Genomic DNA, 15667 nt, shown 5'->3' with positions numbered 1-15667 from the left:
TCCAGGGGCGTTTGCACCCCTTTAGATCCCACCTCAAGGGGGAAAGCGTCTCCTGCTCTCCTTAAATCCTTGGAATTGCAGGAGATCCGCCCGTTAAGGGAGTGCTGGTGTCTGTTTTCCCGTTCCTTCCTGGTTTTCTCATCCCATCCCGGCTTGGAAAAGGGAGGTGGAGGAATGGGAGGGAATTATGGATAAGGCCCGTTAATCACTGGCTAATTAGAATGTCGAGGTGTTCACGTTGTCACCAGCTCCTCAAGGATGCCGGGGACATTCCAGAGGGGGATGGAGCCACTGCATTCCAAGAATCCCTTGCCCTGGCTCCCTCCTGAGCTCCCGCTCTGCTCGGATCCGTTGCCGCTTCCAAGGACCATTCCTAAAAGGATGGGGATGGGTTGGACTCTGGGGACATGGAAAGGGGGAAAATCCATCCTCAGCTGGGGCTGCCCCATCCCGGGATTTGCCCAAGGTTGGATGGGGCTTGGAGAAATCTGGGATAGCGGGAGGAGTCCCTGCCCATGGAATGGGATGAGCTTTAAGGTCCCTTCCAATCCAAGCCATTCCAGGGTTCCATGGGCTTGGAGTCAGATTTTTTGGGAAGCGCAGGGAGGTGAGAAATCCGGGATTTCGATTTATATCAATAAATAAATGTTGGATTTCGATGTGGGTTGGAAGGAATCGGGAGCCTGGGGAAGACGTGGAAGGGGCTCCTGTGGTGCTGGGATTCCTTGGAAAGCTCCGTCACTCCAAGGCCTCCAGGCCTTTCCTTGGCAGATTCCCACCCATCCATTCCCTCGCTCCCCTGCTCCCCAGGAACCTCAGCCTACGGGGGATTCCGGCCACTGGCCGTTCCCATGGGGCACCCGACTGCGTTTGTGGGCAGAAATCCCCATGGAATGCTGGAAAGGGCTGGGAATGGGGTTTTTATTCAGCATCCCGCAATTCCAGGGCTGGAGCAATTCCTGCCTCGTCCCTGGGAGCTCTTTTGTAATTGGAAGCACCGAGCTTGTTCCGATGTTCTCCTTTATTAACGCGTCACTCCCGATTTCAAAGGACATTCCCTTTATCCCTCCCTTCCCCCTCTCCTCGCCCACTTCCCTTTTCCCTTTTTTTTCTAATTCCCCTGAAACTGGATGGGGCCAGAATTCCCAGCGATTGCCAGCAAAAATATCCTCTCCTCCCCAGGGATGCAATCTAATCAGAGGGATGAATTTCCAGAGGGCTGAATCCGATCCGGGGGAGGCCCGGCCCGGCTTTCTCTGGAAAATCTCGGATTGAAAAGAGCAAAGGGGAAGCGGAGCGAGGCTGAGAAGGGGATGCTGATAAGGGGATGATGATAAGGGGATGCTGATAACGTGAGGGATGACAGAAATTTGGGATGGGCTCCTCCTTTGGAGCCCTTTTGGAAGAGTTCTTCCCATGCAGCAGTTCCGTCACTGCTGCCGCTTTGTTCTCCACAGTAAATCCCAAAAACGAGAGCAGGGCGAGGCTGAGAAGGGGGTGCTGATAAGGGGGTGCTGATAAGGGGATGATGATAAGGGGATGCTGATAACGCGAGGGATGACAGAAATTTGGGATGGGCTCCTCCTTTGGAGCCCTTTCGGAAGAGTTCTTCCCATGCAGCAGTTCCATCACTGCTGCCGCTTTGTTCCCCTCAGTAAATCCCAAAAACGAGAGCAGGGCGAGGCTGAGAAGGGGATGCTGATAAGGGGGTGCTGATAAGGGGATGCTGATAAGGGGATGATGATAAGGGGATGCTGATAACGCGAGGGATGACAGAAATTTGGGATGGGCTCCTCCTTTGGAGCCCTTTTGGAAGAGTTCTTCCCATGCAGCAGTTCCATCACTGCTGCCGCTTTGTTCTCCGCAGTAAATCCCAAAAAAAGGGAGCCAAGGGAAGCTCTGGAGCAGCGCTGACACCTCGCAGTTGTTCCCTGTCGGGAAGTGAAGGGAAGGGGAGGATGAGGGATGGGATTCGCACGTCAGCAGCAGCCAAACAGCGGGATTTGGACGGCTCCATCTGGATCCCTGCTTTATTTTCCAGCTCCTGGCTTTGTTTTCCCGGTTTTCCCCTCCCCTCCACGCATCCTTGGCCGGCTCCTGTGGGGACTCGGCATCTGTTTCCCTCTCCCTCTTCCCTCCTTCTTTTCCACAACTTCTGGGATGGTTTTGCTCTGGATTTGAGGAGCATTTGGATTTTCCCCTTCCCTGCCCTTCCAGGCATCAGCTTTTTGTGGGATCCTCATCCCACGGCACCGGAGCAATAAATCCTGGAGCTCCAGAGCTTTGGCTTTTCCACACGGGAAAAGCTCAGGAGCATCCTGTGGTTCTACTCTGGTGTTTAAGGCTCAGCCAAGCCAGAATTCCCAGAAATACAGGTGGAAGCTGCTCCTGTTGCCAGCTCCGAGTGGTTTTCCGGCACATGGAGGGAGCAGAGGGGGAAAAAATTCCCATTTTGGGGGTTTTTTCTTGGCCACCCAGAAGATGCAGGTCAGGGATGGGTTTGGAGGGGGATTTCCTTGGAAAAATGCTTGGATGGGTGGATTTGCTGCATGGGAGTGGCTGGGGCCACCCCGAACTTGGTGCTTTTTGACTTGAAAAATCCACCAAAAATCAGGGAATGGCCCAAACACCACCTTGTCTGGACCGGGATGGGGATGGTTCTGCTTCCCATGGAAGTGCACGGGTCTGGAAGGGAATAGTTTGGGAAGAGGGATGGAAAACATCTGGGAATGCTGCTCTGGGAACTCCTGGATCCCGTGGACAGGAGGGAAAATCCAATCTTTGCTGGGGATGGGGATGGGGATAGGGATGGTTCCTCTTCCCATGGCAGTGCACGGGTCTGGAAGGGAATAGTTTGGGAAAAGGGATGGAAAACATCTGGGAATGCTGCTCTGGGAACTCCTGGATCCCACGGACAGGAGGGAAAATCCAATCTTTGCTGGGGATGGGGATGGGGATGGTTCCTCTTCCCATGGCAGTGCACGGGTCTGGAAGGGAATAACATGGGAAGAGGGATGGAAAACATCTGGGAATGCTGCTCTGGGAACTCCAGGATCTCCACACCCCACGGGCACCAGGGAAAATCCAATCTCCACTCCGGCTTTGCCGGTTCCTCCCCGGCTCCCGTTAATCTTCCGTTGATCCAGGGGCAGGCGGGAGCTGGGATCCCACTCGGAGGCTCCCGCTCCGTGGAAAGGCGAGAGCTTTTCCGCCCGCATCCCGATTTCCTTGCGGCGGCTCCTGCTGCGCTGCCAAGGATTTGCTCATCCCCCCCGCTGCTTTTCCGTGCCTGTTGCTCATCCCGGCGTTCGGAAATGTCAAAAGCCGAGCGAGGGGAATCAGGGCAGCCGGAGAGACCTCGGCTGCCCTTCCTCCATCCTCCTCCTCCTCCTTTTCCTCCTCCTTCCCCACCCCTGCCTTTTCCATCCACAAAGCCCCGAATCCGAGGGCCCCTCGCGCAGCCTTGGCAGTCACAGGGAATTAATCCCCGCTTTAGGAACAAAAATAAACCCTGGACAGGCTGGAAAGGCCGGAAAGGCACCGGCCGCAGACGGACAGGGAATGTTGGCCAGGATTTCGGTGGCTCCCGGCGAGGAGAACCAGGATTCCGGGATGCAACGTCGAAATTCCATCATTCCCAGCATCATTCGGGGCTGAAAAGGGATTTAACCCTCAGCCCTACTCCCGAAAAATCCCCAAAAATCCACTTTTTCCCCGTATTTCCTTGTGCAGAGCTGTTCCTGCAGCCCCCTCAAAAGCAGCACAAAACGGGATTTTCCGGCTTTATCCCGGTATTCAATATTCCAGGCCATGCTGCCCTGCTGCCGCAGCCGGCACGTGTTCCCGGAGCGTGTTCTCCCGCAGGTCGTGCCTGGGATTTATGGCACAAACACCTCCAAGTTGTTTTACAAGGAATGCTGAGCCTCAGATCACTGCCTGGGAGGCACCAAAAATCCCGGGAATTCACCTTCCCCCCTTTCCCAGGGCATCTTCCACAAAGGAATCTCGGACTTCCAGCCCAGTTTCCAAACCTGCTCCTGTTTTCCCACCTGGTGCAAGGAGTGGTTAAAAAAACCGGGAATTTAGGGTGGGTGAGGGGGTTTTTTTGGGATGTCCTGGTGTCAAACAGGGAAGGATGCTGAGGCAAGGCTGGGATTTTCCAGGTTGTCAATCCATCATCTCCCAACAGCCGCAGGAAAGGCAAGAAAATAAACCGGGAATGCAACTGCTCCCTGCTCCCCTGCTCCCGATTTCCCAGCAAATTGAGGGGAAAGAGGGAAAAAAGGGATGGATGGAGCTGGCCAGGCTCAGATTTTCCCTCTGGAGCGAGGATGGATCCGGCATCCGGCGGTGGGGAGATGGGGAAGGGGCTGGAAAACGGCCGGGTGGGGAAGCTGTTGGACTCATTCCCATCAGGAATGAGGAATTTGGGAAGTTTTATGGAAGCACAGGGGAGAGAACCAATGAGGGGCAGACGATGGGAAAACCAGCAAGGATGGGAATTTGCAGTGGGAATGGCGGCTGCTGGGATTTTCCCAAATTCAGGAAGGATTTCCTTCCATTTGGATTTTTTGGGATGGTTGGGAGCAGCCCAAATCCATCCCAGCGAGGGGTCAGGACTTGGCTGGGCTTTCCCTGGGGTACAACAGCGCCATTAATCCATGAAACCCTTGGAAAACAGCATTCGAACCCCCGCTCCGAACTTCCCTGGAGCTCAGGTCACTTTTCCTGCCTTTTTTTCCCGCTTTTCCAGCCTATCTGACCGTCAGCATCGAGCCCCTGCCTCCGGTGGTGGTGGGAGACGCCGTGACCCTGAAATGCAACTTCAAAACCGACGGGAAAATGCGGGAGATCGTCTGGTACCGGGTGAGCTGCGACGCCTCGGGAATGGGAACGCGGAGCCTCGGGAACAGGAGGTCAAGGGCGGATGAGGCAGGAAAAGCAGCCGGAGCTCCGGCTGATGGGAATATCAATTCCAGGGAGGAGAGAGGCAGCGGGGACGGCCTTGGAAACCACGGTGGGGAGGGATGGGGGATGGCTTTGGAAAAGGGAATTTGGGGGCCGGGTTTATTTGGGAATGGAGGATTTGGAGGCTGGGTTTATTTGGGAAAGGGGGGATTTGGAGGCCAGGTTTATTTGGGAATGGAGGATTTGGAGGCTGGGTTTATTTGGGAATGGAGGATTTGGAGGCCGGGTTTATTTGGGAATGGAGGATTTGGAGGCCGGGTTTATTTGGGAATGGAGGATTTGGAGGCCAGGTTTATTTGGGAAAGGGGGGATTTGGAGGCCAGGTTTATTTGGGAATGGAGGATTTGGAGGCTGGGTTTATTTGGGAATGGAGGATTTGGAGGCTGGGTTTATTTGGGAATGGAGGATTTGGAGGCCGGGTTTATTTGGGAATGAGGGATTTTGAGGCCGGGTTTATTTGGGAAAGGGGGGATTTGGAGGCCGGTTTTATTTGGGAATGAGGGATTTTGAGGCCGGGTTTATTTGGGAAAGGGGGGATTTGGAGGCCGGTTTTATTTGGGAATGAGGGATTTTGAGGCCGGGTTTATTTGGGAAAGGAAGGATTTGGAAGCCGGTTTTATTTGGGAATGAGGGATTTTGAGGCCGGGTTTATTTGGGAAAGGAAGGATTTGGAAGCCGGTTTTATTTGGGAATGAGGGATTTTGAGGCCGGGTTTATTTGGGAAAGGGGGGATTTGGAGGCCGGGTTTATTTGGGAATGGAGGATTTGGAGGCTGGGTTTATTTGGGAAAGGGGGATTTGGAGGCCAGGTTTATTTGGGAATGAGGGATTTGGAGGCCGGTTTTATTTGGGAATGAGGGATTTTGAGGCCGGGTTTATTTGGGAAAGGGGGGATTTGGAGGCCGGTTTTATTTGGGAATGAGGGATTTTGAGGCTGGGTTTATTTGGGAAAGGAAGGATTTGGAAGCTGGTTTTATTTGGGAATGAGGGATTTTGAGGCCGGGTTTATTTGGGAAAGGAAGGATTTGGAAGCCGGTTTTATTTGGGAATGAGGGATTTTGAGGCCGGGTTTATTTGGGAAAGGAAGGATTTGGAAGCCGGTTTTATTTGGGAATGGAGGATTTGGAGGCCGGGTTTATTTGGGAAAGGAAGGATTTGGAAGCCGGTTTTATTTGGGAATGAGGGATTTTGAGGCCGGGTTTATTTGGGAAAGGGGGGATTTGGAGGCCGGGTTTATTTGGGAATGGAGGATTTGGAGGCCAGGTTTATTTGGGAAAGGAAGGATTTGGAAGCCGGTTTTATTTGGGAATGAGGGATTTGGAGGCCGGGTTTATTTGGGAAAGGGGGATTTGGAGGCCGGTTTTATTTGGGAATGGAGGATTTGGAGGCCGGGTTTATTTGGGAAAGGGGGATTTGGAGGCCACGTTTATTTGGGAATGAGGGATTTGGAGGCCGGGTTTATTTGGGAATGGAGGATTTGGAGGCTGGGTTTATTTGGGAAAGGGGGGATTTGGAGGCCAGGTTTATTTGGGAATGAGGGATTTTGAGGCTGGGTTTATTTGGGAAAGGGGGGATTTGGAGGCCAGGTTTATTTGGGAAAGGGGGGATTTTGAGGCTGGGTTTATTTGGGAAAGGGGGATTTGGAAGCCGGTTTTATTTGGGAATGGAGGATTTGGAGGCTGGGTTTATTTGGGAATGGAGGATTTGGAGGATGGTTTTATTTGGCAATGAGGGATTTTGAGGCTGGGTTTATTTGGGAAAGGAAGGATTTGGAGGCCAGGTTTATTTGGGAATGAGGGATTTTGAGGCTGGGTTTATTTGGGAAAGGGGGGAATTTGGTTGTTGGTTTTATTTGGGAAAGGTGGAATTCTGAGGCTGGTTTTATCCGGGAAAGTGGAAATTTGGAGGCCGGGTTTATTTGGGAAAGGGGGGATTTGGAAGCCGGTTTTATTTGGGAATGAGGGGATTTGGAGGCTGGGTTTATTTGGGAAGGGGGATTTGGAAGCCGGTTTTATTTGGGAAAGGAAGGATTTGGAGGCTGGTTTTATTTGGGAATGAGGGAATTTTGAGGCCAGTTTTATTCGGGAAAGGTGGAATTGGCGGCCGGGTTTATTTGGGACTGAGGGGATTTTGAGGCTGGGTTTTATTTGGGAAAGGGGGGAAATTGGATGTTGGTTTTATTTGGGAATGGAGGATTTGGAAGCTGGGTTTATTTGGGAAAGGAGGAATTGGAGTCTGGTTTTTTTTGGGAAGGTGGAATTTTGAGTCTGGTTTTATCATCCCGAGGGCTCCGGGAGGGTTTTTCCAGGTGTTTTGGTGTGGTTGCCAGGTGGATTTAGGGACGGCAGGATTGGGATTTGGAGGCGGGAGCTGAGGTTGGCACCGTTCTGCGAAGAGCTTGGTGGGTGGGAAATGATGGAAAAAAGGGAGGAATCAGGAAAATTTGGGACATCCAGGATTTGGGGAGAAGTTTGGGGCTCTTCATGCAGAGCTTTTCAAAAAAACTTTCCCTGTTCCCAAAATCTTTGGGAATTTGGGATGTTGGTCAGGATGGAAGCTCCTGGGGTTTTTTGGGAGGCCGGTTTTATTTGGGAATGAGGGGATTTGGAGGCTGATTTTATTTGGGAAAGGTGGAATTGGAGGCCAGTTTTATTTGGGAAAGTGGGAATTTTGAGGCCGGGTTTATTTGGGAAAGGGGGGATTTGGAGGCCGGTTTTATTTGGGAATGAGGGGATTTTGAGGCTGGGTTTATTTGGGAAAGGGGGAATTTTGAGGCCGGTTTTATTTGGGAATGAGGGGATTTGGAGGCGGGAGCTGCCCCTGGATCACCACTCCTGAGCCTTGATCCAGCCTCAGGTTCACCAATCCTGAGCTTTCTCCAGGAAAATTTGGGATAAACTGCCAACCACAAATGGTTTTATCCAAGAACACGAAGTTTTCCAGGGAAAACTGCTGGAGGAGGCAAAGAAAGGGCGTGGCATCGGATGGAGCAGCTGGGAATGTTTTTCCTTGGATTTCCCATCCTGGTCCTGCTCCCTGAACAAGGAGCAGCCCTTTCTCCATTCCCAGGTTTTTAAACAGGGAAAGGAGCTCTCCGGACGGATACAAATCCGGCCGTTGGAATGTGATGTGTGCACGGAACCATTTCCATGGGATCTGGGATGGATTTTCCTATAATTATTTATGGATGGACATGGATAAATGCTGGACAGGGCATTCAGGCAGGGAATAGAACCCCAAACCTGTCCCAAATCCCAAATTCCAGCTGCGAATTGGCTCCGTTGCCCTCTTTTTTTAGGGAGGAATTTTTTTCCGCCGGCTCCACCGTCTCCGCCAGGTTTTTCCTTCCCTTTTCCACTCGGTAATATTGGATTAACCCACTTTCCTGGGAGCTGGGGCTGGATTTGCATAATCCCCCCTGCGAGGAGGGACGCGGGAGCGGCCGATGCTCCGGAGCAAGTGATGCTCCGAGAAACCTCGGCGGGAACGGGAAGGGCAAAAATATCCCAGCTTTTATTTTTATCCCTGCAAATCCCCCCTTTCTTCCAGGGTTTTTTACCCCTCCTTCCCTCTTGCTCCTTTCCCAGGGAGCTGCCTGGGTTTGGGAAGTTGCGTTTTTCATGGAGCATCTCAGGATTTGCCCAATTCCTTCCTGGTTTTAAGTTTTTTCTCCCGTTTCTGCCCCGTCTTGTCTCGCTCCTGGACTTTCGCAGCTTCCCGGAGCTCCAGCGGCAGCTCGCGGGTGCTGGAGGTGACGGATGGATCCGGGAGTGCCGGGGCGGATCCGCCGGAGCTGCGGAGTTCTGTTTATTCCGCTTGTAAATCATGGGAATGTGGCTCCGGAGCGCTGGATTGGGGTCACGCGGGGCTCCTCTTCCCCGTGGTTTATTGGACAGGGAGCAGAGGGAGCTCCTGGAGTTGGAGGGATCTGAGCTGCTCCAGGCGGGAAGGGGGAGGGAAAGGGGGAGAGAGGTGGAAAAGTCAATGGCGGCACTTGGGTGGGGAATGGAGGGAGGAATAAACCCTGGGATGGATCCATAACCCTGGGGTGGATCCATAACCCTGGGATGGATCCGTAACCCTGGGATGGATCCGTAACCCTGGGGTGGATCCACAATCTGCGGGATGGATCCATAACCCTGGACTGGATCCATAACCCTGGGATGGATCCGTAACCCTGGGGTGGATCCACAATCTGTGGGGTGGATCCGTAAGCCCTGGGGTGGATCCGCAAGCCCTGGGATGGATCCACAATCTGTGGGATGCATCCATAACCTGTGGGATGGATCCATAACCCTGGGATGGATCCGTAACCCCTGGGATGGATCCATAACCCTGGGGTGGATCCACAATCTATGGGATGGATCCGTAACCCTGGGATGGATCCATAACCCTGGGGTGGATCCACAATCTATGGGATGGATCCGTAACCCCTGGGATGGATCCATAACCCTGGGGTGGATCCACAATCTATGGGATGGATCCGTAACCCCTGGGGTGGATCCACAATCTATGGGATGGATCCGTAACCCCTGGGATGGATACATAACCCTGGGGTGGATCCGCAAGCCCTGGGATGGATCCACAATCTGTGGGGTGGATCCATGACCCATGGGATGGATCCATGACCCATGGGATGGATCTGTAACCCGTGGGGTGGATCCGCAAACCGTGGGATGGATCCATAACCCTGTGATGGATCCGTAACCCCTGTGATGGATCCATAACCCATGGGATGGATCTGTAACCCGGGGATGGATCCATAACCCTGGGATGGATCCATAACCCTGGGATGGATCCATAACCCTGGGACGGATCTGTAACCCGGGAATGGATCCGTAAGCCCTGGGGTGGATCCACAATCTATGGGATGGATCCATAACCCTGGGATGGATCCGTTACCCGTGGGATGGATCCGTTACCCGTGGGATGGATCTGTAACCTGTGGGGTGGATCCACAAACCGTGGGATGGATCCATAACCCTGGGATAGATCCGTAACCCATGGGATGGATCCGTAACCCATGGGATGGATCCATAACCCACGGGATGGGAGTATAACCTATGGGATGGATCCGTAACCCCTGTGATGGATCCATAACCCTGGGATACATCCATAACCCACAGGATACATCCATAACCTATGGGATACATCCATAACCTATGGGATAGATCTGTAACCCTGGGATGGGTGGATAAGCTATGGGATGGATTCATATCCCATGGGATGCATCCATAACCCACAGGATACATCCATAACCTATGGGATACATCCATAACCTATGGGATAGATCTGTAACCCTGGGATGGGTGGATAAGCTATGGGATGGATTCATATCCCATGGGATGCATCCATAACCCACAGGATACATCCATAACCTATGGGATACATCCATAACCTATGGGATAGATCTGTAACCCTGGGATGGGTGGATAAGCTATGGGATGGATTCATATCCCATGGGATGCATCCATAACCCACAGGATACATCCATAACCTATGGGATACATCCATAACCTATGGGATAGATCTGTAACCCTGAGATGGGTGGATAAGCTATGGGATGGATTCATATCCCATGGGATGCATCCATAACCCACAGGATACATCCATAACCTATGGGATACATCCATAACCTATGGGATAGATCTGTAACCCTGGGATGGGTGGATAAGCTATGGGATGGATTCATATCCCATGGGATGCATCCATAACCCACAGGATACATCCATAACCTATGGGATACATCCATAACCTATGGGATAGATCTGTAACCCTGGGATGGGTGGATAAGCTATGGGATGGATTCATATCCCATGGGATGCATCCATAACCCACAGGATACATCCATAACCTATGGGATACATCCATAACCCACAGGATACATCCATAACCCAAAGGATACATCCGTAACCTATGGGATACATCCATAAACTATGGGATACATCCGTAACCCACAGGATGCATCCATAACTCCCTGGGCAGGGGTATAACCTGTGGAATGCATCCATAACCCCTCAGGGCACATCCATAACCCACGGGATGAATCCATAACCCACATGATACATCCATAACCTATGGGATACATCCATAACCTGTGGAATGCATCCATAACCCCTCAGGGCACATCCATAACCCATGGGATGAATCCATAACCCACGGGATGCATCCATAACCCACGGGATTCATCCATAACCCACGGGATGCATCCATAACCCACGTTATGAATCCGTATCTCCCGCGTGGGTGATCCCATCAGGATCTGTGCGCTCCGAGGCCGAGGAGCCTCTTCCCACAGGTGAAACCCCACAGAGAAGCCCCAGAGTGCAGCCAGCACCCGCAATTCCAGCAATTCCCCTGGATTCCTCAGGGATGAGGGACAGGGAGAGGTTCCTCCCCCTGGGAAACCCCTCCGCCGCTGGAATGCAGCCGATTTTAGCATTCCCGAGATGAGCAAAGGGGATTTTTCCCGGAATAAACAGGAACACATCTCACAGGCAGAGGCGTTAATTAACATCCAACAATCCCAACGCCTCCGGAAGGTGTGATGTTCCCGGGAACAGGTGCGAACATGGATCTGCACCTGGAGAGCTCCCGAAAAAGCCTTGGCAGGAGACGGGGGTGGCGGAATCCGTGCGAACGAGCTCGGAGTGAGGCCGGGAAGAGCTGGAGCTGTTCCTTGGCTCCTGGCGCCGGCATCTCCGGGGCTGTGCCGGATCCTGAGGTGGGTCCAGGCATTCCCGAGGTGGCTTCAGGTGGGAATGTCACGTCCAAGTGGGAATGTGGCCCGTGACACCGATAAAGTCCCGGCCTGCAGCAGCACCGGTTCCAAGTGGAGCAGCAGAGCCAAGGGAAGGACACCCGAATTCCAAACCCTTCCCACGCCATCCAGTGCTGCTGGGAATGCCCAGAGCCTCCAAAATTTGGGAATTAGCTCAGGAGGAGACACCAGAATGCCGCTTTTTCCCCTCTCGCTCCCAGAAATTCCACATTTTCCAGCCAACCCCACTCAGTCGGAGCCATGCAGGGATTTCCAACCCCACTTCCCTTCCGGGGACAACTCGAGTTTTATGGATGAGAAGGAATTCCCTAAAAATGGAGCAAAGCTGCTGATGGAGAGATTTCCAGCCGGCAGCTCCTGGAGGACTGGCTGGTGCCATCCATCTCCAAGAGGAGAATTTATTTGGAATGCTGTGAATTCCTCATGCTCGGGGAGAAAAGGCTGGGAGCATCCGCAGAATTTATGGAGCTCTTTATTCCCAAGGCCTCGCTCCGGCTCCGGAGAGGCAGCAGAAAACAGGGATGTGCCTCCCAAAATTGCACAACTCTCCCATAAAATGTTGATTTGCTCATTCCCGAGGTTTTTGGGATGCTGGAAAAGGGCGGTGGGTGATCCCTTTGGGATGTGGGGCTCATTTTGGGACCAAACCAGCAAGGATCGCGCAAAGGAATCAGCTCCTCTGGATTTTGGGAAGGGGAATGTGGCGTTAGGGGCTTGGAGCAAGGTGGGATTGGTGGTCCAGGAGCCTCGGGATGGGAGGTTGGATTTCAGCTGGATGTGGATTCTCCAGGGAATGGGCAGGAAAAAGCAAAACCAGGAGTTTTCCAGGATAATGAGTTTTTCCCGCTGGCTGTGATTTTCCAGGGAACGGGCAGGAAAAAGCCTAAATCCGGGGTTTTCCAGGATAACAACTTTTTCCTGGTGGCTGTGATTTTCCAGGGAATGGGCAGGAAAAAGCCTAAATCCGGAGTTTTCCAGGATAATGAGTTTTTCCTGGTGGCTGTGATTTTCCAGGGAATGGGCAGGAAAAAATCTAAATCCGGGGTTTTCCAGGATAACAACTTTTTCCTGGTGGCTGTGATTTTCCAGGGAGTGGGCAGGAAAAAGCCTAAATCCGGAGTTTTCCAGGATAATGAGTTTTTCCTGGTGGCTGTGATTTTCCAGGGAATGGGCGAGGGAGGCAGGAAAAACCAAAATCCGGAGTTTTCCAGGACAATGAGTTTTTCCCCGTGGCTCTGACGTGGACACCGCGGACGGCCCCAACACCAGGAGCGCTGCAGCTGCTCCAGGGAATTTTCCCTCTTTCCAGAACAATTGTCTGTTCGCTTGGAGAAAGGGCATCCATTGATCCAGCCCCGGGACACGGAGCCTGGACCAGATCCCAATTCCGGCCCTTTCCAATCCCTCCCAAATCGCTCCCTTCATCCCCCATCCATCACTTCCCGATGGTTTTGGATCCTTTGGGCATCCCGGCAGGAGGCTCCGGGATTTTAATGGATTTCGGGAACAGCGAATGTTCGGGTCAGCATGGAGGGGAGGGCGGGAGCTGCCTCTGGAACAGCCGGGTTTTGTTGGGAATGGGATTTTCCTGGGGTTTACGAATAATGCAGGAAGCAGCCTTGGGCCTGGAATGTGTTCCTGCGCCCCTTTTCCCTTTTTTCTGACATTCCTGGATGTGGAGACATCCGTTGGGACCGGAACCGTGCGATGCTGCCCGATTATCCTCCCTTTTTTGGTTCCCAGCAGGCAAAAGTTGGGCTGCAAATTCCTATGGAGCTCCTCTTCCCAAAAAAACCGCCCCCGGGGCATGGATAAAAGGCTGGAATTAGGGCTGATCCCAGGAGAAAAACAATTCCTGAGGGGCCTTTTCCTGGGAGCCGTCAACTCCCTGTGATTCCCTCAGGGATGTGGCTCTTCCCCGGGCTCCGAATCCTAAGGGAATGTGAGGGGTCCCGATTCCAGAGGGTGATTCCAGAGGTGTTTTCCCACTCCTATGCTTGGATAGAGGGGGATTTGGGCCCACATCTGTCCAGATGTGCTGGGAAAATCCCGTGGGTGCAAATTCCCAATCCTTGGGCGCCAACTCCACCATTCCCAGTGCTTCCCACCCTAAAGGAATCCCTAAAATCCCTTTGGATACACAAAGAGCTTCTCCATCCCCGAGCGGCTCCCAGGTTTCTCCTCAAACCCAAAGAAAAGTCCGGACAAATCCTCAGAAAATTCCCTGGAAAATTCCCCCGGTTCCTGAGGCCAGAGATTTACAACTCCCATCATTTTTCCCACTTTTCTTTATCCCACATCGGTGCCAGGGTGGAATTTCTTTCCCATAAAAGCCTCAGCCTGGGATAATAAACGGGAAGAGGTTTTTTAGTGACGGATTTTTTCCCTCCTTTTCGGCCGCTTTTTGCCATGAAAAAAGTGGGAAAATAGGAAATCGGGAATAACGGTGGAGTTTTGCCCAAGTGTTGGGTGGGGAAATGGGGTCTTGGTCCCAGGAAATGTTGGATTTGGGGATTAAATCCCAAAATCTGCCGCTGCTCCTGGTTTATTTTAAAAAATGGGAATTTTAACTCTGCTGGATCTGAGCTGGTTTCGCCCCCAAATTCCCATTTTCCTCCTTATTTTTCCACTAAAACTCCTCCTCAAAAGCAGGGAAGATAAATCCAGAGGTGCTGGGGGACACAGAGAGCAAAAGTCCTAAAAGGAGATGTTTCCCATTTAAAAATGACAATTCCTGGCTGGAAAACGAAGCCGGCGATGGAATAATGGCATGGAAAACGTGGATTTTGATTTTCATCTCAGCAGGGGCATCAGAAATCCATAAATCCCAGCCTTAAAGGTCCTGGGATTCTATGGAAGAATATGAAAATCGTGATTTAATAGAAATGGAAATAGAATAGGAATAAAAATAAAATAGAATTAGAAATAAAATAGAAATAATACAGAAATAGAAATAGAAATAGAAACAGAAATAGAAATAACGCCTAAAAATAAAAATTTTAAATATATATATAAAATTCTAATTTAAATATTTAAATGTGCTGCATCAAAATATTAAATTAATTGTATTTACAATATTCACTATAAATATATTAAAATTCAAATCGATTCAAATCTAAATAAATACGAACATATAAAAACGATGTTGAAGTGCAAATAAATATATTCATTTTACTATTAACACTAATACCTCAATCAATGTGTTCAAATCCAAAGAAATTTATTCAAATTCTCCCCATAAAACCCCTTTGAAATATTCATCAATGGGCCCAAAATTGCCCAAATTCCCAAACTTGGGACACTGGGATTGTTTCCTGCAGGTCACTGACGGCGGCACCATCAAGCAGAAGATCTTCACCTTCGATGCCATGTTTTCCACCAACTTTTCCCAGATGGAAAACTACCGGAAGCGGGAAGACCTGGTTTACCAATCCACCGTGCGGTGAGTCCCTGTTTCCCGTTTAATGCCAATTTTTAGGAATTTCTTCCCTCTTTTTGGTGCTGTTGAAGAGATTCCGGCAAAACCCGCCCCCCCATCCAAGGGGTGTTCCCATTTTCCTGCTGATCCGCAGGGAAAAAGCGGAAAAATGGGGATTTCTAGAGGTGGGAATGGGCAGAGAAATCCAAAGCTTGGGAAAATCAGGAAAAACAGATCCATATTTATTTCTGAAACAGGCGCGGGAGCTTCTCCTTGCTTTTATTCCAAGTGGGAATCACTTCCAGAAATTCCAGGTTTATTCCTGATCCCACACCTGCTCCATTCCCGCTGCTCTAAAACCAACGGTAGATCTTGGAAAAAAGGTCAGGAGAAGCTTCATCCAAGGGGAAAAAACTGGGATGAAATATTCCTTCCTCCCGGCTTCTTCCCGGCCTCGTTTCCTTGGGAAATGAGAATTTTCTAATTGGATTTTCCCAGCTC

At 51.3% G+C, this 15667-nt stretch overlaps 1 protein-coding gene across 1 annotated transcript in view; it reads left to right on the top strand.

Annotated features, from left to right (window-relative positions):
• Nucleotides 1-15667, top strand: part of IGSF21 (immunoglobin superfamily member 21) — a 52147-nt gene that overhangs the window by 21455 nt on the left and 15025 nt on the right. Inside the window, exons 2-3 of the mRNA XM_048326370.1 lie at nt 4754-4866; nt 15069-15190. Coding sequence (XP_048182327.1) covers nt 4754-4866; nt 15069-15190 — 235 coding nt within the window. The remainder of the gene's footprint in view (nt 1-4753; nt 4867-15068; nt 15191-15667) is intronic.

The sequence above is a fragment of the Corvus hawaiiensis genome, chromosome 22 (genome assembly GCF_020740725.1).
Source record: "Corvus hawaiiensis isolate bCorHaw1 chromosome 22, bCorHaw1.pri.cur, whole genome shotgun sequence".
NCBI lineage: Eukaryota > Metazoa > Chordata > Aves > Passeriformes > Corvidae > Corvus > Corvus hawaiiensis.
The sequence above is the reverse complement of the archived record's forward strand: the minus strand, read 5'-3'. Positions and strand labels throughout refer to the sequence as shown.